The sequence below is a fragment of the Schistocerca americana genome, chromosome X (assembly GCF_021461395.2).
Source record: "Schistocerca americana isolate TAMUIC-IGC-003095 chromosome X, iqSchAmer2.1, whole genome shotgun sequence".
Lineage (NCBI taxonomy): Eukaryota > Metazoa > Arthropoda > Insecta > Orthoptera > Acrididae > Schistocerca > Schistocerca americana.
This window is the reverse complement of record NC_060130.1, coordinates 134,724,939-134,751,159: the sequence shown is the minus strand read 5'-3', so window position 1 is coordinate 134,751,159 and position 26,221 is coordinate 134,724,939. Positions and strand designations below refer to the sequence as shown.

General features: G+C 36.6%; 1 protein-coding gene across 2 annotated transcripts in view; it reads right to left on the bottom strand.

Moving 5' to 3' along the window:
* Window positions 1-2,295: 2,295 nt before the first annotated feature.
* The window catches only part of LOC124554914 (serine/arginine repetitive matrix protein 2-like), a 162,117-nt gene continuing 138,191 nt past the window's right edge, over window positions 2,296-26,221 (bottom strand). The window contains exon 10 of one of the 2 annotated variants that reach the window (XM_047128604.1): window positions 2,296-2,686. In XM_047128604.1, coding sequence (XP_046984560.1) covers window positions 2,681-2,686 — 6 coding nt within the window. In that variant the 3' untranslated portion in view covers window positions 2,296-2,680. The remainder of the gene's footprint in view (window positions 2,687-26,221) is intronic. The other variant, XM_047128603.1, reaches the window with a different exon arrangement.

Here is a 26,221-nt window from a genome sequence, read left to right as displayed (position 1 = left end):
CCCACATTCATTCTGACAAATGATGCTGCAACAGTGTTCCATTTTCACCTTGGATTCATGACACAAAAACATATATCATCAACATCTACCAAACGATTTTGATATGAGTCAGACAAATTATTGTGTTGCATTAACTGAAGTCTACCACAGTGACTGGAAATGCAGGAAAAACTGTGCATGTAAAGAGAATTCAAGCTGGTTTACCTCATTCATGCTTTCTAATTTGAGCTGACCCAAATGACACCTGCCATAATATTAAGCTTTGTAAAATTAAGTAAATCCTGTTGCTGGATGTTTCTTATTTTCATATTACTGATATGTTCCTTTAATGAATTCTGGATATGTACTTGCACATTTTGTGTGTGTGTGTGTGTGTGTGTGTGTGTGTGTGTGTGCGCGTGTGATTGACAGAGGTCTCACTGAATACAACAATAAGATGCACTTTTACTTGTACAAATCTAATGTTTCCCCTCAGGGATGCATAATGACAGTAGCCTAGAGAACTTGTATGCTGATCAGTCATACTTCACGTACTGCTGGAAGTATCTCAACAATGTATAATTAAGTATGAGAGCTAGCCAGAAAATAACCACAGTTCTTATGTATCATGGGTAGTAGCAGGAGGGACAGAACCACTGCCCCATGTAGTAGGTTAGTGTACATAGAGCTCTGCTAGCAAAAAAGGCACATTGCTTAACATTTGCCTACTGTAACTGTTCAGAATGAGTGTTGCAACTGAAACTCCCATTGAATGTGTTACTTAAGCTGTAATAAAGTGTTTTGTGTCACAATTTCATTGAGAGGTGTGTATTGTACATGAACCGAAGGTGATGACTGGAGATGTTACGTGACAATTGTAATGGTGATGGTGGTGATGGTGATGATGATGTTTGGTTTGTGGGGCGTTCAACTGCACGGTCATCAGTGCCCATACAAAGTCCCAATTTTTTCAAAGTCCAATTTTGTTCACAGTCCATTCTAACCACTGTCACAAATGGTGAGGATTATGATTGATGAGGACAACACAAACACCCAGTCCCTGGGCAGAGAAAATCCCCAACCCGGCTGGAAATCGAACCCAGGACCCTGTGATCCAGAGGTAGAACGCTAGCCACTAGACCACGAGCTGCAGACAACTATGGTAGTGTTTGTTTAAGACTGGAAGGACTTATCCTCATGATGATAATAGAAGTGGCTGTCCATCTGTAATCAGCATTGAACTAGTACAGAAAACTGACAAAGAGATTCATGAAAACTGATGTTTCACATTATCTCAACGTCAAACAATTTTCTGCTGGCTTCTCGGTAAGTTTTCAATGAGACCATAACCAAACAATTAGGTTAAAACCAATTGTGTACACATTGGGTTGTAAAAGTTGCAGAGGCTGAATTTTATGTTGAGGGAATTTGTCAAATCATCAAAATATGATAAATGCTTAAATCTTTATGATGATTATGTAGAGAGGTAACACAAAGGTGTATTTTTAAAATTTTTCTTTTAAATTCCCATTGCATCTTCTAGTATTAGACTTACAACACAATGGAGGATACACCTTCAGGATAGCAGCCTTAAGGAATGGGGGGGGGGGGGGGGGCAGGGGGGGGGGCAGGGGGGTGCGGAGGCCGCATGCACACTCGCACACAAGTAGTACTGTAGCTCAAAAAAGGATTCGTCCAAAAACTACATACATGATAGTTCTGGCAGAATGTAAATAATTTATGCATAAAGATAACAGATCACCAAATAGTAGAGGGGTTGAGTCATTGACAGGCAATAAACAATGCTGAAAACTTCGTTAGTTTTTTGATGAATCCTCTTTTGAACTACAGTACACATTCTCATCTTACTGCTACATGGCGTTGGTTGAATGCAAAAGAATTACGAGTTGATTCTCAATAATTAAGTTCTAGATAATAACCTCATCTTGTTGCATGGAGAACTATTTTTCATTTCAGACACAGTACCATATCATTTTACAAGTTTCAGTCTCTTCCAACAGGGATATATTATAACATCAGAATTCCCACGTATACTACAATTCGGCCAACAGTCTTCATTTCTGTTTAAATTCTGGAAGCACTTTACTGATAACATAATGGAAATGATGTTATTATATTACAGATTACGGAATTAGGTAATGTTTTGTGGAAATACAGGTTTAATGGTACTGGGCACTACTGAATAACAGAAAGCAGTCATTACTTACACTCAAACAGTTTATTGTAAAAATGAAGTAGCTATTTTATATCAGGTACTTGAGAAAGTGTAATTACAAGATTAAAAAAAACATCTTGTAGAAAAAATACAGTTCATTTCCTCCACATAATTCTGTTGTTCTGAAATCTTTATGTATATCAAATACAATGATTTATAAATTGGAGAAGTCTTAGATTTATATACATGCAATATATACAATTATGACTACAAATAAATATTTTATTGGTGTGTATATATAAAAACAACAAAGGAATATTTCATTTACATTTATACAAAGATGTAAACATATGACTCATTACTTTATTTACATTGTAAATTCAGTAGAAATAACAGTTAAATAATGGAATAAAGTATCCCAAAAAAATGCACAATCAATATGATTACTGTCCAATATTGTCCAACAATTTTCAAACACGTCTTCTCGTTTCTAATATTTTGCCTTTCCTTATGTCCAATCCAAGATTAAACCTAGATCATTTAAAACAAATGCAACCAATTAAAGATCAATTAACATAAAACCACACATCACAAATGGAAAGCAAATGTATATATAAATCTCAGGAAGTATCATTGCTTTAAAAAAAAAAGAAAATCACTTCACACAGTTAAATACCTCATATCAAAACCACGAACTTTCAAAAATTACAAATTACGCTAATAATTTCTGTTGGGAAAGATTTCAGAAAAGCATAGCATAACACCCTAAGAAATATTCCATAAATTACATAGAATACACTGGTGTGTATTCATATTCTTTACTAATCATAGAAAAAAAAAAACAGCAAAATTTGGACTAAGTTGTGAATACAGTCTTTGACAGAAGAAAGAAGCACACATGGAAAAACATCCCCCATAACTGTATCTGGTATGTGTATCTGCAACAAAGGGAAAGACTACAATCATAAAATGTTGGTAGATACATTCAAAAAGTTCAGTGGATCCAATCTGTATGAGCTGGTGTTCCTTTAGCTTGGAAACAAGTAGTCACAACTTTCAAACATAAGGAGTTTGATCAGGAAAAGATTGTGATGATGATGTTTGGTTTGTGGGGCACTCAACTGCGCGGTCATCAGCACCCGTACAAAGTCTCAATTTTTTACACAATCCATTCGAGCTACTGTCATAAATGATGATGATGAACTGATGAGAACAACACAAACATCCAGTCCCCAGGCAAAGAAAATCCCCAACCCAGCCAGGAATCGAACCCGGGACCCCATGGGAAAGATTGTGGAATAACTATCCTACACACAGAAACATAAAACAACTAAAAAGTAGTATTGCAACAACTGTATTGCATACAGTCATGCAGTAACCTACTGATAAAATACCCTCCAGATGTTGAACCATTTATCAAAACAGAACAGCTCAACTGAAAACTGACAGTATGTGAGTAATGAGAATGAAAGACACTAATCCACTGTGCAAATGACAAAACTACTGTCACAATTGTATCTGCTCTGTGTTGTGATTTATCCTTTTCTCATGGGCAAGGTTAACACTTAAATGAACATTTACAGAAAGCATAAAATGTTATATTTATTCTTTATATGTGAAGACTCGTCTTTCAAGGGGTGACTTTGAACAGTGCCTTCCGTATTCTTTGACACATCAGTTGGTCAGTGCTGGCTAATGGATGTTGTGTGTGTTGCTTGTGTTGTTTTAATCTTATTTGGAATATATCAGGTAGGTGTTATTGATAATATTTACGTAAATTTTTCTGTGTATACTTAGTGGAAGAAAATATCCCAAAATTAGGCCAAAATTAACTTTGTTTGGCTTTTTGTTTGCTGATACAGTCAGGAACTACAAACGATCTCCCAGTTCTCGAAGCTATGGGAACTGTGCAAAAAGTAATACTGACGAAGCCTTAATGTTAATTCAAGATAAGAAGATGTCACTAAACGAAGTCTCCCAAATATTCAAATTACCTAAAGGGACCCTTTGCCATAAAATAAAAAATACACATTCAGAGAAACCTGGAAGACAAACTGTTTCTACTGCAGATGAAGAAAAGTAACTTTGTGATTGTGTGATTCAAATGGGTGCCTGGGGATATCCATTCGATTTGTTTGATCTAAGGATGATCACTAAAATGTTGTTGGACAAAACGAGATGAAAGGTAGATAAGTTTGGGCCTACCAATCTTCCTGGCTTAGATTGGACTAAGCCTTTTTTAGGCAGACACAAAACATTATCAATGAGGCAGTGTAGTAATATTGCTCCAAACAGAGCAGCTCTGAGTGAAGAGGTGGTTAAGAAATATTTGAAAACCTCAAAATCTCATTACATGGTGTACCACTAGAAAATATTTCAAACTTTGATGAGACAAACTTCTCAGATGATGCATGGTGCAAGAATGATGTGATCACACATGGCTACAAGAATCCTGAGAGGATAATGGCACATTCTAAAACTGGAGTTTCAGTCATGTTTTGCGGTATGGCATCTGGTGTTTTGCAACTGGTGTATGTCGTATATAAAGCTGAGAACATGTGGAGTACCTGATGCTGTGGTGGACCTTCAAGAGCCCATTACAACAACACAAAAAGTGGATGGTTTGATGGATGTGCCTTTCAAGATTCGTTTTTCACTATTTATTTATCTCATGCTAACCAGCTACATGGTCCAAAGGTGGTTATTGGAGACAATCTGTCCAGCCATTTTTCACTTGAGGATGTTCGGGCTGCTAAGGACAATAATATTAGGTTTACTTGCCTGCCACCTAACTGCACTCACTTGATGCAGCCACTTGATGTGGCGTTCTTTAGACCTTTAAAGGCTTAATGGAGAAAGTCTTTAACAAAATGGAGAGAAGAGTGTGGGATAAAGAGCAATCTGCCAAAAGATGTGTTTCCTTCTGTTGTGACTCACCGATCTTTCAAAGTGCCGCCGCCGCGCAGTTACGCGCGTCCTCTACATTCGGCGCTGTCTGCCAGCCATGCAGCAGCAGTGCCACCTAAGCGGCCAGCCAGCCAGCAGCCGCTAGACTCGGATTCAGTTCCGATTTGACTGTTAAAGCATACACACGTCTTGCTTTGTTTACTTGATCTGTGACTTACATGTATTGTGTCGTCCTTGACATATATTTGTTCAACTTGAAGTTATAACACCTTCTCTATTGAAATCCACACTAACAAACATTGATGCCACTTCTGCTGCCAATTTGATATCTGAATTCAGGGCTACTGGCATCCATCCACTGAATAAGCATGAAGTCCTACAGAAACTTCCTGAATGCCATGTCTTTACTGACCAGAAAGTTAAATGAATCCATGTTGGCAATGTTGCAGAATCAGAGGAAGAAACTGACATCCAACTGAAGAAGAAAAGTAGCAGCTGAGGCTGGAAAGTGTTTGTGTAGATGATTTCTATGAACATGCGAAACCTTCCCCAAGTCAAGGTGAAACAGTTGTGAGCTGGAAAAGTAGGGTCATCCATCTAAACAGCTGCCAGTTTGTTCTGAAGAAGGAAAAAGAAGAAAGAAAAAACAAATTTCAGAGTCAAATGATGATGAGCTGAATGATGATAAATTGTTGAAAAACCTAAGTGGAAGTGATGACAGTGAAGAAGGAGACAGTTGCAAGCAGAGCATTGCTACTTAAAGAGTATGAAGCTGAAGAGCACACTTACAAGGCTTTAGATTCTGCAAGTTACAGTGGAGTGCTCCATGGAAAATATGTTTTAGTGAAGTTTCCTTAAAAAAAGTGTAAAATATTATTTTGGACATGTTATCCCTGACAATGAAATTACATTCCTGAGGAAATGGCATTCCAAGGTGGAATCAGATGAAACTTTTTTTGTATGGCCGTAAGTTCCCAATATGTGAGGTTTTGAGAAAGATAGCATTTGTAGTGTTCTACCTGATTCTAAGGTAGATAGAAGGGGAAGGCTTCATTTTGAGTTTAAATTTGATGTCTGTGACATCTCCTAGAGTGGACACACCTTCCTGACGACTTCCTTTCCTGTAGAGTGTTTACAGATGTATTTCTATAAAATGTGATAACTTTTTTCATTGCCTTTATTAAATTTATACAGACTTTTTTGAAAAGATGTGTTTTTAAATAATTTTCTTATTTCATACGTAGCTCAGCACCCATTTCCATTATTACCAGACCAAGCCAGAATCATATGAAATGTTTCAGGTGATTAAAGGAAACTCATAAAAAATACTCAATTTTTTTCTAAATAAGTTACTTTCAAAACTACATTTATACACAAAATATCATGCTCTTTCATATGACAGAGGTGTCATTTAACAGTAATTGACATGACTCCCACAGAATAGGCAGATGTTTCCATGTTCAAAGTGAACCTCACCCATGGGGCGAAACTGAAGAGTGGATGGGGCAGGAAAAATAGATGCCTCTTGCAACTTGTCAAAACATTTCATGCCAATATCTTGAAAAGTTTCTGTTTAATTTACAAAAATGAATTCAAAATGTTGAAAGTCATCCTGCTTTTACAGAGAAATTTTCATCTTATGCATATGTGTAAAAATGGCGTTGTCATTTCCACAATATACAGCATCAGCAAAACCAAGTATGAACAAAATATTTATGTGTATCACAAAACACTAACAAATTGGATTCCGATGAGAATCTTAGCTTAGTGAATGTATTTTATATACTACGTGTGCTACAGATCTGAAAAGATTCACATTCCAATGTATGGTTATTGAACACACCAGACAGTGTCAAGGTTGGATGTTTCTTTCCATGTGCTTCCATCTTTTTCTATCAATGAATGTTTGCAAGCTTGCAAATATATCCCACATTTTCAATGCATTCATTAACACACAGCATATACAGAAGTATACAGCAGGTAAAAAATTTTACAACTGATGTTAAGACTTGTCTAAGATAACAGCCTATACAGGATTATACCCACATATATACACTGCAGTATTCTCATCATAAATTCTTACCAAACTTGAGTACAAAAAAGGACCTGTAGAAAAAAAATATTAACCTTTTGGATAACAATGTTACTCACTGCAGAAATAACAACAACATGGGACAAATGAGCAGTAATACTTCTTGAATGAGTCACACAGCTCCCTCCACATGTAACCTAAGCTGCCAGTGAAGAAGCTGTACAACATCTGGTTTGTAGTTATATATATAATAACTGTTCATTTAAGCAGTTTAATTTCTTTCATATTTACAAAACAATTGGAAAGTTTTCCTTAACAAATCTCGGCAACATACTGTTATGGATTTTTAAATTTTCTTTGTAATTTATCATCCATTTCAGATTACTTTCTCAAGAATTATGAATGGCAACTTCACATCAGATATGAGTAATAACTGCATCAAATACAAATATTGCAACATTATATTTTATCAGACTACAAAGGTGCAAATATGAGTTCAGACTTTCCTAGAGACACAAATACATGGCATGGTTCATTCATAATCTCAAAGAAGGCCAAAAGTTACCTATGAACATGTTAAATCTATATAATATAAAATTAGAAATACAGAAGGGCATTAAACACATGAAAATGGGACTTGTGGTAATTTACTTGTAAAGTGTTCTGTCATGGTAGAATCTCACCACAAATACCAGTGCAAGAATACTGGTACGTATGTGTGCATATAATAAAACTACTTCCAAAGGGAGAAAAATGGCTTAGCCACTTTACAGACAGATATTACAGAATACAAGCTATACTGAAAAAAATGAAGCTAGACACACTCACTCACTAGTATCAGATAACTGAATGGTTTATATGTTCTCGGTCTCGTATCTGTCAGTATTGTTCATAACATATGAAGAGGTCTATGTCTCACCAATGAGAAATAGCGCAAAGGTATGAGAGGAAAATCTGAATCATGTATCACCAACTACTTTCTCATTACATGAATGTATACTTGACACAAGCAAACAGAGAAATTAAGTACTCATATACACATTATTCAACTGTGCAGTATAACTCATAGTTCCCACCATTCATCAAAATTATGTTAACAACACACCACAATAAATTTAAATTCCTTTTTGCACATCTCATAATAAATAATGTAACTAATATATAGTCAATTGTAAGGTAGCAGTTGTTACATTTTATCAGCACTAATTGGTAGCATTTAACCCCAACTAGACTTAATGAACAGTGAAAGAACTTGAATGTTACCAATTATTACTACCAAATGATGAAACATTTAATTGGTATCAAAGTTATATATTGTTGCAGTAACCACAGCTACATATGCTGTGGCCCTTTCACAAGTCCAAGAAGATGCTTATAACTCGGTGACAGACAAAATTAAATACTATGCATTTTCAATCAAAGGTTCAGTGTTATTAAGTTGGAAACAGGATTTGAAACGTATTAGAGAAGTGATGGATCATTTTTAATGTAGTATTGGAAATGACTGAATAATAGGAGTAAATACAAGCTAGTCCAGCTCAAAAATTAAGGTAAAACAACTATGAGATGGTAATGCAAATGTAAATAAGGAAATGCGAAGCTCGTAATGCCCTAAAGGAAGGTTACGGTTAATGCCCTGTTGACGATAGGGTCATTAGTAATGGAGTACAAACTTGGAAAGGGTAAGGAAATCAGCTAAGCCCTTGTCAAAAGAACTAACTCATTAGCATTTCATTGACTACAAATTATTTTGGATTAAGTAGCAGCCTAGATCACATAAGAAACAGATTGACTGAACACCTGAACACTTGTTACAGCAGTCAACCCTCATCAGGACAACCACCAGTCGGCGACAATGTGACACCCTTACTCGTGACACCAACCACAAGATGGCACTCCTTTCAGTGAAATTTGTGCAACCTTGCCAGACAGCAAGCAGCCCCAAGTTGCTTTCCATTGGTTGGCAGCTGCAAAGTAGAGCTGTTTCTGAGATAGCACCACTAGTGGATTGAGTCATCTTGCCATGTGGCTACAAGTGGAGGTACTAGATGGACATGTGCCGGACTAAAAATATTCAATTATCCTCTCAAAGGTAAAGAAAGGTTCCAGAAATGCATTTTCAATCTTATGAATAAATATATTAGTTATGAATAAGAATGAATGAAGAGCCCTGAGCACTCAATACCCTCTGAATTTTGTCAATCTTACATGTTGATATAATGGGGCAACTGAACTTCCGGCACAGAAACTACCATATGTTTGTACCTCAGAACATGTCACAACAGAAAAATGAACAAGTATAGCGTGCCAACTCTACCAACACTGTGTTTTTTTTTTTTACTAATTCTAACATAGGTTTCACCTGATAATGGCACAAGTTATAGCTAAGCTATAAATCTTTGCTACTGAGATACACTATGTGATCAAAAGTGTCCGGACACCTGGCTGAAAATGACTTACATGTTCATAGTACCCTTCATGGGTAATGCTGGAATTCAGTATGGTGTTGGCCTACCCTTAGCCACTCTCGCAGGCATATGTTCAATCAGATGCTGGGAGGTTTCTTGGGGAATGGAAGCCCATTCTTCATGGAGTGCTGCACTGAGGAGAGGCATCAATGTCTGTCAGTGAGGCCTGGCACAAAGTCGGCATTCCAAAACACCATGAAGGTGTTCTATAGGGTTCAGGTCCAGACTCTGTGCAGGCCAGTCCATTCCAGGGATGTTATTCTTGTGTAATCTCTCCACCACAGGCAGTGCATTTTGAACTTGTGCTCAATCATGTTGAAAGATGCAATCACCACCCCCGAATTGCTCTTCAACAGTGGGAAGCAATAAGGTGCTTAAAACATCAATGTAGGCCTGTGCTGTGATATTGCCACACAAAACAATAAGGGTGCAAGCCCCCTCCATGAAAAGCACGATCACACCATAACACCGACGCCTCCGAATTTTACTGTTGGCACTGCACACGCTGGCAGATGATGTTCCCCAGGCATTTGCCATACACACACCCTGCGATTAGATCACCACACTGTGTACCACGATTTGTCACTCCACACAACATTTTCCCACTGTTCAGTCACCCAATGTTTACACTCCTTACACTAAGCGAGGTGTCGTTTGGCATTTACCGATGTGATGTGTGGCTTATGAGCATCCACTCGACCATGAAATCCAAGTTTTCTCACCTCCCGCCTAACTGCCATAGTACTTGCAGTGGGTCCTGATGTAGTTTGGAATTCCTGTCTGATGGTCTGGTTAGGTGTCCGCCTATTACACATTACAACCCTCTTAAACTGTCGGCGATCTCTATCAGTCAACAGACGAGATCGGCCTGTATGCTTTTGTGCTGTACGTGTCCCTTCACGTTTCCACTTCACCATCACATCAGAAACAGTGGACCTAGGGATGTTTAGGAGTGTGGAAATCTCGCGTACAGATGTATGATGCAAGTGATGCCCAATCACTTGATCACGTTCGAAGTCTGTGAGTTCCACAGAGCACCCCATTCTGCTCTTTGACTATGTCTAATGAGGTCACTGATATAGAGTACCTGGCAGCACAATGCACCTAATATGAAAAACGTATGTTTTGGGGGGTGTTCAGATACTTTTGATCACATAGTGTAGGATTACTTTGCCTACTGTTTTTGACAAAGGAAACAAACAGGAGTAGGAAAATAGCTATTAGGTGTCTGAATTTTTACATAATCATGAAACGCACTGAGGTAACGCAATTAAAGCTGAACTGCAGCTCCAGCCTTCTTTAGCATTACTTCAAAACTTCTCACATTTGTCAGTTGATGCCTTTCACTGGCTTCTCATTAGACTTGGGAAGGAAATTTAAAAGCAGAGCAATTAATTACTGATGATCACAATAAATCTGTTCGTATACAAAACATCGGAAGATGCTTGCACCGAAGCAAAGTGGACAGAAGCTTCCTTTGACTGACAACAAGCTAAACACGAGCAAATGCCAGCGAGTACATACCAAACACAATAGAATGTTTTCTCGTGCTTTGAACAATTTGTTAGTGCTTTCTGCCATTTTTTGTTTGTTTGTTGGTATCTTTTCATGAGCATTCATGTGGTAGTGAATGGAAGAGAACACAGCATAATAAGAGCTTCATCACACAGATGCTTATAAACATTGAAATTATGCATTTGGTAGTAAGTTGTTTTTCACTACGAAAAAGCTAAGCAGTAGAGGGAATGCATCATTATAGACAGGATTTGTTTCACTTACAAAGTAACTAATGTAACATGAAAGAAGATATTAGAAATCACATGTTTCTGAAAGTTTTAAAAAACATCAGAGGCACGTTGGATAGCGAGTGAACTATGAACCAAGCATGGCTGAATGTCACTGCTCACACCTGCCTAGTGTTCGCACATGAGAGAATGCACTCATGTTCATTCACTCAGTGTTAATCAGGATTAAGGTGTCCTTGGAGTAGAGACAACATTCCCAGAATTTAAGGACTGAAATGTAATGCAGAACAGCCTCTTGAACACTCATTAAATTATGTAATGATCTGGAAATCAAAGTATCTATATTAGTCCAAGAAATCTTTAAAATAAGCAGCTCTGTCAGCAAATACTTGATTAAAGATTTCTTTTTATGAAACTAACAGTGCTTGCATCACCAAGCTTATAAATGAAATATCAATATTTCTTTGCATTTTTCTGAGAGACAGTTATGTGGGTGGTTTAGTAAACCTGGTAAATTTCCATGAAACAATGAAACATTTTTGCTGCACCTTCATAGTTAATAAGCTTAATTATTCCAAGGACTGCATAAAGAATTTCAGCAATGTACAGTTCATTGTTGACATCCATCTGAATTGGTCAGTGTGTTGACTGTGATTGAAAATTGAGAAGACCAAGTTTCATGCAATTATTAAACAATATCATTTGAAGAATTGGATGCAGTTTGTGTGGATGCTGAACCATCATTGAACACCATTTACTTTTGGATTAATGAATTTAAATGTTGCTGGACACGCACTGAAGTAGTAGTGCGGCCAATTGACAAAATCCGTGATAAAAATTTTGTGAGAGTGCTGGGACGTAGGCATCTCAACTGAGTGAGTGCACAATATCCTGCACAGAAAATTGGCTATGAAGAAGCTGTGTGCAAGGTGGGTGCCACAATTTCTCGCATTTGAGCAAAAGTGCATCTGGCATAGCAGTTCAACATAATGTTTGGCAATGTTTAATCGCAATCCACAAGACTTTTTGTGTCGATTTGAGACTGTTGATGAAACCTCGATCCATCATTACACACTAGTCAAAATGGCTGTCCTATCAGAACAGTGGACACAGGCTAGTGAAAGTGCATCAAAGGCAAAGACCATTTTGTCAGCTGGGAAGATGATGGCTACTGGACTGTTTTATGGGATTCCCAAGGAATAATCCTCATAAGATTACTCGCAAAAAGGGAGAAAAATAGCTAGATCCAATTATGCTTCATTGCTGCATTGTTTGGTATGCAAAAAAGTGCTCTTTCACTATGATAATGCACCATTTCACACATCAGAGATAGCATTGGCAAAAGTGCATGAATTGGGCTTTGAATTGGTTCCTCATCCACCCTATTCACCAGACTTAGCTCCAAAGTGACTTCTTTCTGTTCCCTAACTTGAGACATTGGATTGCTGGGAATAAATTTTCATGAAATGAAGATTTTAAATCACCTCGCTAAATGCAACTTACATTATAGTTGCAGAACTATGTTCGAAGACAAGTTTTGTAAAACTCTATCAAAACTTAAGGCACTGAAAAATATGTAGTTTATTTATATTGTGTTGAAGTGACAAATAAAAATTCTGTACACTGCACTAGTCAATTTTGTTGTCTCGCCTTCATCGCACTGCCCCATTTAACTCACAGTGCACAAATTGATTTCACTGTCTTTCCTTCATCGCACTGCCTCATTTAACTCACAGGAGGTAACATGTTCAACCTGAGTAGTATATGTGCTGACAGTATGTTGAAGATGTTTACAGTCTCAAAGTAATTTTAATTTTTTAATTAGTATTCTTGAAGATACAGTTGTTCAGTGCACAGATGAAATGACATTTATTTACAGCTAGTTGTAATCAAATGCAAAATGTAGTCGTGCTTAATAATGGCTACAGAAATATTTACAAAAGAAACCTAAACTCTGTCTTAAGCTTTTTTGCTGTCTCAGTGGGAAAAAGGTATTGTCATTATAATTCAGCTAATCCATATACATCTAGTATGCAATGGGCTTATGCCCATGGTGGTAGGACATGATACCCAATGGTACCCAAGTTACATTTGCTACTGGAACTGTGCTCAAACCATTTACTTGATTGGGAGTTGCAATGAGCCTTCTACACCTGTTATTCATCAGATAAATTTTTATTTGGTGCAGTGAAGTCATTGCGTTTTATTCTACACGTTCATTTTAATGCCAAGCAGGAGCACTGGGATGGAAAAAAAAATCACAGTAAACAGGACAGTAGTGGGTGTCTGTATACCTGGGCCATCCACAATTACTGTGTAGCACTGCAGCTCAAAGATGAGTGCTTATATTCAGATAAATTTATTTTTACTACTGATGACATCTGACAATCAGAAATCAGAGAGAATCGCTACAATCACATTGACAAGTGATTAAGAACAGTAAAGAGCAAAGTAGGAAACAAATTACTGAGACAGCTGTACTTGATTTTTTTACCCCCATAATCCATATCAAACAACCTACAGAACAGAGAGCATAGTTGGTGACAAGTGTGTAAACTATGCGATCGCATACAGCTGACAGTTTATCAGAAAGCTTTTATGGCAATACAGCCTGTGTCCAAACACTAAATTGTGAGACATGTTTATAAGTGTCACTTTTATTTATTTCATCTATTATTCAGCATATAATTGCAAGAAGCATCCCTGAAAAAGAAATAACTTTCAGCTGTAGAATTACAGGAGCTTATCTGCGATCTTCAACTACAATCGGCTATGGGGTGAAGGCACTTGACATGCAGCACACTATCCTTCTGCTTAATGCCAGCAAACCCACCCTCATACACTTCACCTTAGAAACAGTGTTGCCAATTCCATGACATGCATAGATCAACAAGTAGCACAGTGTCGCTATTTACACGGTTGCCTGTTTGATGTAAGGACAGTCAATCTGTTTAATCTGTGATCTGAGGTAATAGTATAAACTTATCAGATACAGTATGGAACTCGCAGTGCTCAATAACAACAGAAAAAAGCAATCTGAGCTGTTTGCAAAATTGCTCAACAAAGAGGGTGGTGGTGACGTAAGGAGCAAGTGTGGCACTAGAGGTTATCCACATGCAAGATATTGCATCTCAATGTTTTACAGGTACTTACAATGTCCAACTTTTGCTAGTGAACTGGAACTTTACATAACACATCATTGGGACTCTAAGAATGACATCCATACATTGATGATCATAAAAAAATCTAATATAACTTCAAATCTAGCCAAATAGAAACAGAGTGCAATCTGGATACTGGCCCAAAACAATGCTTCCAATGTTTTTAATTTGTCAAGAGAGACACCACTCCAATTCTAGCAGGGAGTCCATAAGATTTTTTAGACTTTTTTATATTAACTGAGTACATTGCAAAGTTAGTCAAAGGAAAATTCAGTTAGAAAATCCTAACAAACTGTTTAAGGTCTGATTGAGGCAACTGGAACAGTTTGTGGCCTGTTATCTTTATGTGAGGAATAATGCTTCCTAGATCATATTTCTATTGGCAAAAGAAGATAAAAATGATTACAGTGCAGGGCATGGACCTTCCTCTCTCTTTTTCAGATAAAGTTGATGTGTTCTGGCAACATGATTGGGGGTCTGGCCACAGAAAAAACATAAATGTAGATCGAATATGAGTGAGTGTCATATAAGGGTCCCCTTCAAAAATAACTTAAATAATCCCTTTAAGTATTGTGTTCTCCAGTAAAGGAGAAGTAACATAAGACTTACAAACTTGTTAAAAATTAACAGTTCATTGGAGGCGCTTTTCTACACACCAATAGATGTTGGGATGTACCTATATGGAGATTTGTAATTTTGTCGATTAAAAGCTCAGCACAATAAACAAGATACAGCAGAAGTAGCTACTAAATTCCAAAAAGCAATGAAACCACAAAACTAAGTACGCAAAAATTACATTACTTTTAACTTTAGTCAACAAATTATTAAAGGAAATATTGCTCAAGTGCTGCAGATACTCCTCAGTTATCTGATATTTTTGCACACTGGTATTGACATTGACTGGTCCATCATAACACCTAATTTGAATATATGAGAATATCTCCTTTCCCATCGTGGGATACCTTAACCCAATGGCTTGCACTTATTTCTGTGCAACCACTGACAAACTGAAGAGAGTAATAAGACAAGAAATCAACACAATTTCATTTTCAATGAACTATAAGACAATGGAAAACTTCTTTGAATGGCTTCAAAAGTGTAACAACAATAACAGTCACCATTTGAGAAAGCCCAAAAGAAAGAAAGAAAGAAAGAAAGAAAGATCATCATCTTAACACGCTTTGAAGGCCCCACAGTATCGAAGGACTGCTGTGTCACCCTCAGCCCATATATGTCATGAGATGCGGATACGGAGGGGCTGTGGTCAGTGCACCACTCTCCTGGTCGTTGACAGTTTTAATGACTGGTGTTACTATTTCTCAGTCACATAGCTCCTCAACTGGCCTCACAAGGGCTGAGTGCATCCCACTTACCAACAGCAATCAGCGGACCCTGACGGTACTCCATTCAAGTGCTATCCAAGACCGACAGTGCTTAACTTCGGTCATCTCAGGGAAACCAATGTTACCACCGCGGCAAGGCCATTGGCATAAATGTAATAAATTTGTATTTTTTATGTTATGTGTCTTTTACATTCTCAGCAACTCTCCCCCTCCCCCTCCCCCCTTTACTAGTGTTATCCCAGTACATTCACAATGCTACATAGAAAATTACAAGGTACTAAAATATGAATAGTCTGACTGACTATTGTACCCTCAAAAGCCAAGCAATGCTTGCGTGTTCCACTGAAGAATCATGGTTAAGCACTTGTAGTCACTCTGTTTACATCATTAACTCATAGTTTTATGTAGTTATTGTTAAGACTTTGTTTCGAAAGTGATGGACATTAAATGAAAGAATAAAACAAATTTTACGCAGATGACATAACAATTGTCAGCATACCACATAACTACAGAAAATAATGCAGTGGCTTGATGAAAACAACACAGTGGATGGGTGACTTAAATGTCTCATTGGCTGACAAAAACTGATTGAAAAGAAAGGCCAATGACTTTCTATCAGTATTACTATGACCAGAGAAAGGTAGTTTCACGAAATACTTCATTCAAGAAATACTGAAACATCATTTGAAGTTTTTCAAGAACATATTGTCGCAGAAGAAGCTGAGTAGCACCGTGGTGTAGTGGTTATGATGCTAAACTGCTGCATGGAGGGTCGTGAGTTCAAAACTCACCTGGACTGTACAATTTTAATTTCTATATTCAGCTCTAGTACATTCTAGAAGTATCCACAAATATCAGGAATCATTGTAATGAAATGTTCTGTAGCTGTATATATATTGTATGTATTCTGGCCGGAGGCAGTTCACTCCGCGCTCTTGTATGTGCAAGTGCTGAATAAACCTTCGTTAAGTGAAGTTAGTGTTCGTCATTCATCTAATTACACCTTCTTCTACGTGACAATATTTTAATAAGATGATGTAGAATGTTGGCCTACTGGCAACATTTACTGACTTGTAAGAACCAATGCAGGCCTAATCATAGCATGGAAATAATAATCCAATGTTTCTGTCTGCATGTGTTCAGCAGAGAAAAATAAAACAGCAGCTGGTGCTCCAAAAGATTAATTGCAGAAAGATGACACATGCTTAAGCAACAGTATTTGCATATTTCTTAATAATGGGTAAGTGAAAGCTGAAGTACTGCCATCTGCCAAGTTCATGAGACTTGTGACAATTAACAACTCAACAGATGATGGATCTTGTTTTTAAAAAAAAATCATTCAACTCAGAATTAATTATATCCAGCATATGGATTATAGCTTTGTGAGTCACATTATGGATAAATCTAGACAACATTGAAGAAATAATATATTATGTTCAATTAAAAAAAAGTGAGCTAACCCTCAGATAAAATTATGTATCTGTTAATCCCACATCAAATACGAAAGTATTCATTTTCTTACTGTTTTCATTTGATTTTGTATTGGTGATATAGTTAACTAATTTAACATGAGATATACCTCATTCATCATAAGAATAAACCTCGTGTAAACAAACACAAACACAATGATTAGTCAGCAGTCATAGCACATGTGCACTAGTGTTGTCATGGTCTTGGAAGTACATCCAACTTATATATTAGATAGAAATTTTAAGTTATTCTAAAATATTAACAGCCATCAATGTTTTTCTTAATCATACTTTTGCTGTGTAGTTTTCATTTCAAAAGTCGTGTACAGTTGCAGTCTCTGTAAACATTGGTTGTGTTCCGATTGTCATGCTGTTAATAAGTACTATGAAATGGGCTCACACTGCTTCCTGCTTTGAACTTTTTTTAAAAACTGTTTACTAAATGTATGGCATTCACGGATTATAGATGAGTGGCTTAATCAGTAGCGAAAGAGTCTGCCAATCGTGAATTCTGTAGGTCGCTGGTTTGAATCTCGCTGTGGCCTTTTTTTTCTTTTCTTTGCTCAGTTCAAATATCTATATCATTTAAATATGAAATTAATCCAATATATGCTAGTGAACACATACTTAATAACCATTTTAAAGAAAAATGCACATCTTCATGTTTCTAATTAAATGTTGCATGCAGAATTCCAGTTAATACTGCAAATATAAATTCTTAATGATTGATATTTTATAATAAAGATTACACAATTAAATTTTTGGGAGAAAAATTAAAAGTCAAATACTAAAGAGTATTTGATTTTTAATTTGTCCATTGTTTTATACCACATATGTGGTCTCACATGAGCCAGAGTGATAAGTATCATGAAACACAGAAAAAAAAAAACTTTTCATGGCATCGAGCACATTGTACAAATGATGAATTTTTTCAATTGCCACCATACCACTGCAATCAGAACCGATTAGGTTTAATCTTGAGCCAAGGTGAAGGATTTGTCATTAGAAATAACAAGAAATTTAAGCCGACAGATGTACTGGAACTAATGCACACAGCTTTTTCCCATATCACTGCAGAATGCTGGGGAAATGCTAACAGCACGCCACAGAAGAAGAGGAGAAAATGTGGGTTTTTGGGTGGCTTCATGGATTCTGTTGTTGATTGTCTCCTTATCAACATAGCAGATGATAGTTCCAGTACTGAAATGTATTCCTCAGATTTGGATACAGAAGCAGTTTAGAGATTACTGCTTTGTTAAGTACTGAAAGACTGACTAAGTAATACCTTCAGTGGCTTCAATACTTAACTGAATGCTCAAATCCCTGCAGTATGCTAATACAGCTCACACAGAAAAATTACGCTGTGTTTGAGTTAGGAATTTTCATCACTCTTGTTTTTAATATAATACTGTGTTAGCTACGAATGAGAGCATGTTACGTTTTCCATATGGTCACTTAAGAAATGTATTGCTAAAGCCTTGCCATATACTATTTCATTCTGTTTAAAAATTAAATGACATCTGAAGCTATATTGTTTCTTGATAGTCTCTTTTTACACCTTAACTGCACCTATTCACATCACCGCAGGTTAGTTGGACCACTTAGCTGGCCAGTGCTGTCCCAGTTAAATATGCTGATAAAGCTGTTGCCCCGTATCATCACTGAGTCAATGTGTGTGTAACGCACAGCATAAAACCTGACTACACTCGAGACAGCTTGGCTTCTGTTCCACATGAAATGAAATCCAATGAGGTTCAAATAAATGTGGCAGACTACACAGTAATGTTTACATCACGTTTATTCTTATGATGAAAGCAGTTTAGTAAATCCATGAAACAAAATTCATATGTCTTCTTTTTTTTTGCAGTTACATAATGCAAAGATATTTAGGACATTATGGCTCCTTGAAAGACTGACAATATTGTTTCTCAATTTTGATCACCACAGTCACTGCTTATCAAACTAAATCATCCACAAATTTGCCACAGAACTCCATACTCACTCTTCTAGAGGAATCTAAACTGTGGTATACACATAACAAATGCACAGCGTAAATGAGAAGACTATATATTGATATATTGACTGTTAATGTTTGAGAAACAGCTGTACCTCACAATATTAAAATCCTGAAATCCACACAGCAAAGATGCTCAACTCATACGATTGACTGTGAAAGATAAGGGAATCTACACAGTGTCTCTTAAATTTTGGTCCTCCTTGTTTCTTCAGTAACAGTAATACAGGTAATATACTATATTTATCCAATTATACGATGAAGTTTTTTCCCAAATTTGTCATTTGAAAAATACAGAACCATCTTATATTCACACATTAAACCATTGCTGCTGAGGTCAACAATTCTATATTGTTTAGTAGAGCATATGAGAGACAATGGCTGTTCGCGTCCATAGCATACCATAAGCTACACGTCTCCCAGGTGGTGCTAAAGAACATTCACTTTGAGGTGGCCAAACAATCATTGATCTTGATCACTGATCTCCTGGCTAATATCCATCGTATATCGCAGATATGAGTCAAATCATTATGACTGGATATAGAAAAGGCTCCTCTCAGAGTCAACAGACGAGGGCCCTTGGACCTATCTTCAAGATTTGCCATATCAATATAGAAGGAGTAAGCTGGGCTAAATGCCAAGTACTAAGTAAGATTTTATGTGATGACAACATTGATCTTGTTGCAGTTCAGGAAACTCAGGTTGAAGATGAAGACCAACTTAAACGGAGAGGTATGATTCCAGTTACCCCAATGTATCATCATGCATATGGAGTAGCTACGTAAGTGTGATCATCAATTGGAGATGTCCACTTGTGCTCGGCAACAGTGCATGGTGACATACATGAAGTAGTTGTCAAAACAGGAATCTGTCAGTGAGCAGTGTGTACAAATCACCAACCATTCCCTGGCCTCAAGATGTCCTACCATACCTGCGATATACATGGGGGATTTTAATAGCCACCACCCTCGGTGGAAATATAGAACAGGTGATGTAAATGGCGAGGCTCTTACAAACTGGGCAGAGGGTTAACAACCTGTTCTTAGTTTTCAACCCAAAGGACCAAGGAACATTTCGGTCTGCAGCTTGGAGAAAGGAATATAATCCAGACTTATGCTTTGTGACGACTCGCAATATCCACACACCACTAAGAACTACAAGATGTGTATTAATAGACTTCCCTCACAGTCAACACCGCCCAGTCTTGATTGAAATTGGAATCAACAACCCACTCATAACAACCGTACAATGCCCAAGGTGGAATTTCAGAAAGGCAAAGAGGGATATCTACATGGAAAAATTGGATAAGTGCTTGGGATGGATTCACCCAACAGCTAGTATTTAGGACAGACTCATAGGTGCAGTTAAAAGTGCAGTGAAAGCTGCTGTCCCGAGGGGGTTCCATAAATGATATGCACCAAGATGGGACAAAGAGTGTGAAAATAAGTATCAGAGATTTCTTGAGAGTGGAGACCCTGAGATTGCAGATGACCTGTTGCACAGCCTACACAATGCATGGCGAGAGAAATGGATTGAAACCATTTAGTAGTTTGATTTCCAAACATCTAGTAGGCAGACCTGGTGTCTCCTCCGAAAACTAGGTGGAGTTAACAAACTACATCATAACTCAACAGATATTTCTGCAAATAGGATTTCAGCTCACATACAGGCAACATCTAGAGTGCCAAAGGACAAAAAACACACAAGAATTGTACACTGTGAGCTTAGCGTTCTTAAGAAAAACAGCACACCTTTGGACCAGTATTCCTTGAAATTTACCACCAATGAAGTCAGAGAAGCGCTGAAGAGTGTCAAGACAGGAAAGGCATCTGGATTGGATGGAATATACCCAGAATTCCTTCTCCACTGTGGGGAATGCGCCAAAAAATGGCTTGCAGAATTTTACTCAAATATAATGGCAACAGGGAACATACCACAGAAAATGAAGAACTCAAAGATCATTACACTGCTTAAACCAGGAAAACAAAGCGATCAGCCGAAGAGTTACAGGCCAATCGCATTGCTCAGTGTCATATACAAGTTGCTCGAGAGACTCCTTTATAACAGACTGAGCCCAAAGTTACTGGAATTAATTACAGACGAACAATCAGGATTTCAACCACATAGAAGCTGCACTGGTCAAGTACTTTCCCTGACAACACACATAGAGGCAGGCTACCAGGAAAAAAAACATATCAGTTGCATCCATAGACCTGAGATGAAGCCTATGACACGGTCTGGAGACAAGGCCTGCTGTACGAACTCATACAAATAATCCCATGCAGCAATATCATCAGACTCATCGATAACATGCTGGCTGGGAGAGGTTTTCAAGTGGTTACTGGAGAACAAATGAGCTCTACCAAAATTCTCAACAATGGGCTACCATAAGGCTCAGTCCTTGCTCCATTGTTCTTCAATCTTTATACATCTGACATCCCAAACACAAAATCTAGGAAGTTTGGCTATGCACACGATTGGACTATAGCTACGCAACATGAATCATTCGAGGTTACTGAAGACAAATCTTTAACATAATGCAGTGCTTCAGCAACCGTAAATTGTTCAGACAATAAGAAATTCAGTCTTCAGTTGCAAGGTAAAAATTTTTTAGTTTACTTAGGTTTCAATGTAAATAATGGTATCTTCTTCAGAACAAAAATTAAATTATTTTGAGGGCCAAACATTGGCCATGTCACAGAATAAAACTAATACAGAATAAAGATGCATAATCATAAGATTATGTCTATCAATACTAAAAATAATAAGAAAAATGTAGATGGAGCTACACCGGGCCAGAAATAAGGCTCACATGCATGAATAACCATTGCAGTTTAATACTGTTTAGTAGTAGTAATGCAAAGCACGATAACTGTTTTCAATCTTTTCAAAAAGATTTGTAAGAAAAATAAAATTGTTACAGCAACCACTGAAGATGGTTTGAAATAAAGTAAAATGAGTTTGTTCTGAGTGATGCGATCACAAAAGTTGGAATGTAACCTATATTACTTTTTGAAAATAAGTCTGTATATGTTTCATAAAATCCAGAAAACGGTCACCAAGATCAGTAAGTATATTTATTTGCACTACTTCAAAATAACATCTGAAACAGCAGAAATGATGGCTGGAAGTCAAAAAACCAATTTTGCGCCCTTCTCCTCTCTCTACTCACAAACAAATGCAAAGAGGAACAGCCATTGTGTCATCAACAACTATATTATTATCAATGTGTAAGATTTACTACCAAGAGCAAAAGAAATGACACTTGCACAGAGATTAATAAATATAATGAAGAAGGTACAAATGTTAAAATTTATGAAAACACAGTCTGAACAGCACTGCTTTTAACTTTTCAAGTATGAGGAAGTTCATGTAATCTGAGGGAACGAAAAAAGTTTGACAATGAGATAAAAAGGATGTGTACTGAACAATAGATGAAACCAATACTTTCAGAAGAAACCAACTAATAAAGTCAAAATGTCTGTTTAGTGTATGCATTTATCATTACTTCCCTTACAACACAGTAAATATGCTGTGGCCAGGAAACTTCACAGGACAAGAAGAACCAGTCCTAAATGCAATGTCACAAAAACCAGTTCTCATAACAGAACATTTGCATATAAGAAACATGCACATAAGCATTTTCCACCTATCTAAAGCCTTCTATGGCTCTTTAAGTACTGTGTTGACTTCTGTCCACTGAATATAACCCCCCCCCCCTTTTTTTTTTAAAGTGATCTTACACACACACACACACACACACACACAAATAAAAAGGTGCTACAAATTCACATTTTCCACTGTCTCCATATATAGATACTCTATGTGCCACTTTACAATGCACAGCAAAGAGAATTCGGTACTACTACTAGCCACAACTTTTTCCATAATTTTATCTCAGCACATTTCATAACCTTTTATCCACTATGGATAGAATAATAAATAACTCCTCTTATCCTGGTAATAGGCTGACAGTAAAATTAATTTACAAGCAATTATGAGTAGCGATTCCCACATCTAACAAACAAATTTTCACAAGAAGAGTAGTCTGTCTTCTATTGGTTCCAAATTAAACATTTCAGTAATTCTATAACAGCTTCGCACTGAGTTGGTCAATTACAGCCAAGCAGCATATTTATGAATTCTCTCATTGCAGAAAACACATTCTGTCAAATCTCATTAATTCTAAAAAATATTTCCAAACATTTTCACTTCCTGCATTCAGGAAAATTTTCATAATGTTCCCAAAATTTACTAACAGGTTATGTAAAATGTGTCACAGATTTCAATGATAATAGTCTGTACTGTCTGGCATAAAACAGATAGGAAAACAATTATAACCAGATATACAAGGACAGTCATGTATAACTGTCTGCAATAGGGAGTGGCTTTCCACAGAAGCTAATGAACAATCAACAAGTCCTCTACAATAAGATTTGCAAATGTTCACATAATACACATACAAATAAGTAAGAAGAAAAAAGCTGAATCAAATTATTCAAAGATAGATATGCAGTATGAAACCATTATTAACTATAGTGTGGAGCTTATATTTAGAAAGAAAATGCCCTTTTCAGACTTCAAATACAGTTGTACTATGTTTCATTCTCTTTACAACAAAAATTAGCATTTAGAGAATAAGGTTCACATACAAGGAGATATAGTGTCATACTATCAATCAATAGTGTGCATTACAGCGACACAGCACATTTGTGGGAATTATTTTCAGTAACCTTCAAAAAGGAACTAATTAATATTTGCTTTGGTTGGAATGGTAGGCAGAGAAATCTCGTAGCAATTAAGCAACAAAATAAATCCATGTACCACCACACAGAAGTCCAGAATTGTATCATTCCATCAGTGTATGAGGCAGCTTCCTGATAATATGGACACTGCGGTATGAGGGAGATTTTTTTGTGTACAAATATGTACAAATAAAAAACACATTTGTGTTTTATGCCACAGATTACACTATATAACAAAATCAAAAACTTTATAAAATGATGTGCAGCAGGAACATGCCAACAACAATTAACATCCCTCTGGCAATGTCACATGTAGTTTATGAATACTTCGCACTTAAAAGTGTCAGGCATATGTCATATACAGCAAAGTGAACAAATTTTGTAAGGTTTTTTTTGTTACATATTCAGCATTTGAGTGTAAAATAAAGTACCTTTTCCGTACAAAAAATTGCTGATAATTTAAGAACCGATATTCACACACATCAAAAAATTACTGACAGCTGAAAGCAATGTACAGAAATACAATTATATTTTGTTATAGCAGTACACTACAAACTCCAAAGCTAGCAGTGCACAACTGTGTTGAACAGCATGTTCACAAAAGAGGTATTGTTACCTAAACATCTATTTGAAGAATGTTATTGGTTGTACAAAGTTATGATTCCTTGGACATCTGTTTATACAATATATGTATATGAAAAAAAAGTTTACTGTGTAGTACATTGCACTAATTTAAAAATATCTCACAACTCTCTAACAAAAAAAAGAGCATAACAGTGGTAACAAATTATGCAACAAAAATCTGCATTTTATAATGCCTCTATAATGTTAGTTTATGAGAGTTACAACAATTTCAGTATTTAAAATACAAAATGAATGAGTACTATGGCTTATTTAAACACAAGCTCATTTTCAAAGCTTCAAATTCACAACATGCCATTCACTTTCTGTTTTGTCAGTGACATAATTGTTATTTACAGCTTTGTGCTTTAATGTGTAAAGCATAATATTCATATTGTCCCTGAACATGCAGACATACCCACTGAAATTATGGCTGATTAGCCGAACACCCCTTTCAGCTAGCTGTGCATCCATACATCGCTATATTTCCCTATCAAGAACACTGTATACAACCTTGCACTCTCTGGAACTATACACACTTACTTTATTCACATCAATAAAAATAAACCGTGCATAATAAGCTTAAGTTATATGAAGAAAATCTTAATCCTTAAGGAATGAGAATGTAACAAACACAAAGAATTGAAAGAATGGGAAAATAGCAGCAATGTTTATGAAAGCAATACAGGGTTATTTTGGGAATGAAAAAATTTTAAACAGTAGAAAAAAAGAGGAAATAAAAAACAATTTATCTTTGCATTAAGGCTGTAAAGAAGAATCTACCTTGATGCTTTCCACTTTTTTCATTTTTTTTATGTCACTGTTGTGTGGAACTTTGCATGTTATAGTGAACTGTTATGATTTAATTTGTAAATCCTTGAATGCAATGTGGCAAAATTTTTATAATACTGCAGAAATGTTCACCTACTAAAACACTAAACAGATACAATAAAGTTACCTTTAAATGGGCTATTGTTTGTGACCTACATCAAAATTTTGGTAGATGGTACAAAAACAGTAAGACAAGGTCTTTTCTACAACTATACGCAAAATGCTTCTCCACAGAGAACTGATATTCTTCAATTTTTTGAAGAACTCTGTATCCTTTCCAAAGAAAATACCTGTTACTGGCATGAAGCAGACGACTGCTTCAGATGCAATTCAACATACATTTAAAAAATAAAATAGACATGTTCTGATGAAATGAATGAGGTCATCAATGGTCACACTTTCCACAGTCACCTCAATGCATACTGAAATCTACGCTTCATGATATTTTTACCTCTAACAGCTCAATGGAAACCTTTGCACATCTGAGCCAAAAGCCATGTAAATTGTTAAATTTTCAGAAAGTCACCCAATGGAAACTTTCTCTTATTGCATTTAAGCACCTGTTTGCTCTCAGAGATTGCACCAATACACTGTCATGTTACCGAGAAATCTGCAATCCAGAAACACCCAACCATTTGGGTACTTTAATTAAATCTTTAACTCTATCTACACTACAAATATTCTTCCATTTCATAACTGGCACCAACTGGATGGATTACTATACCCCTGA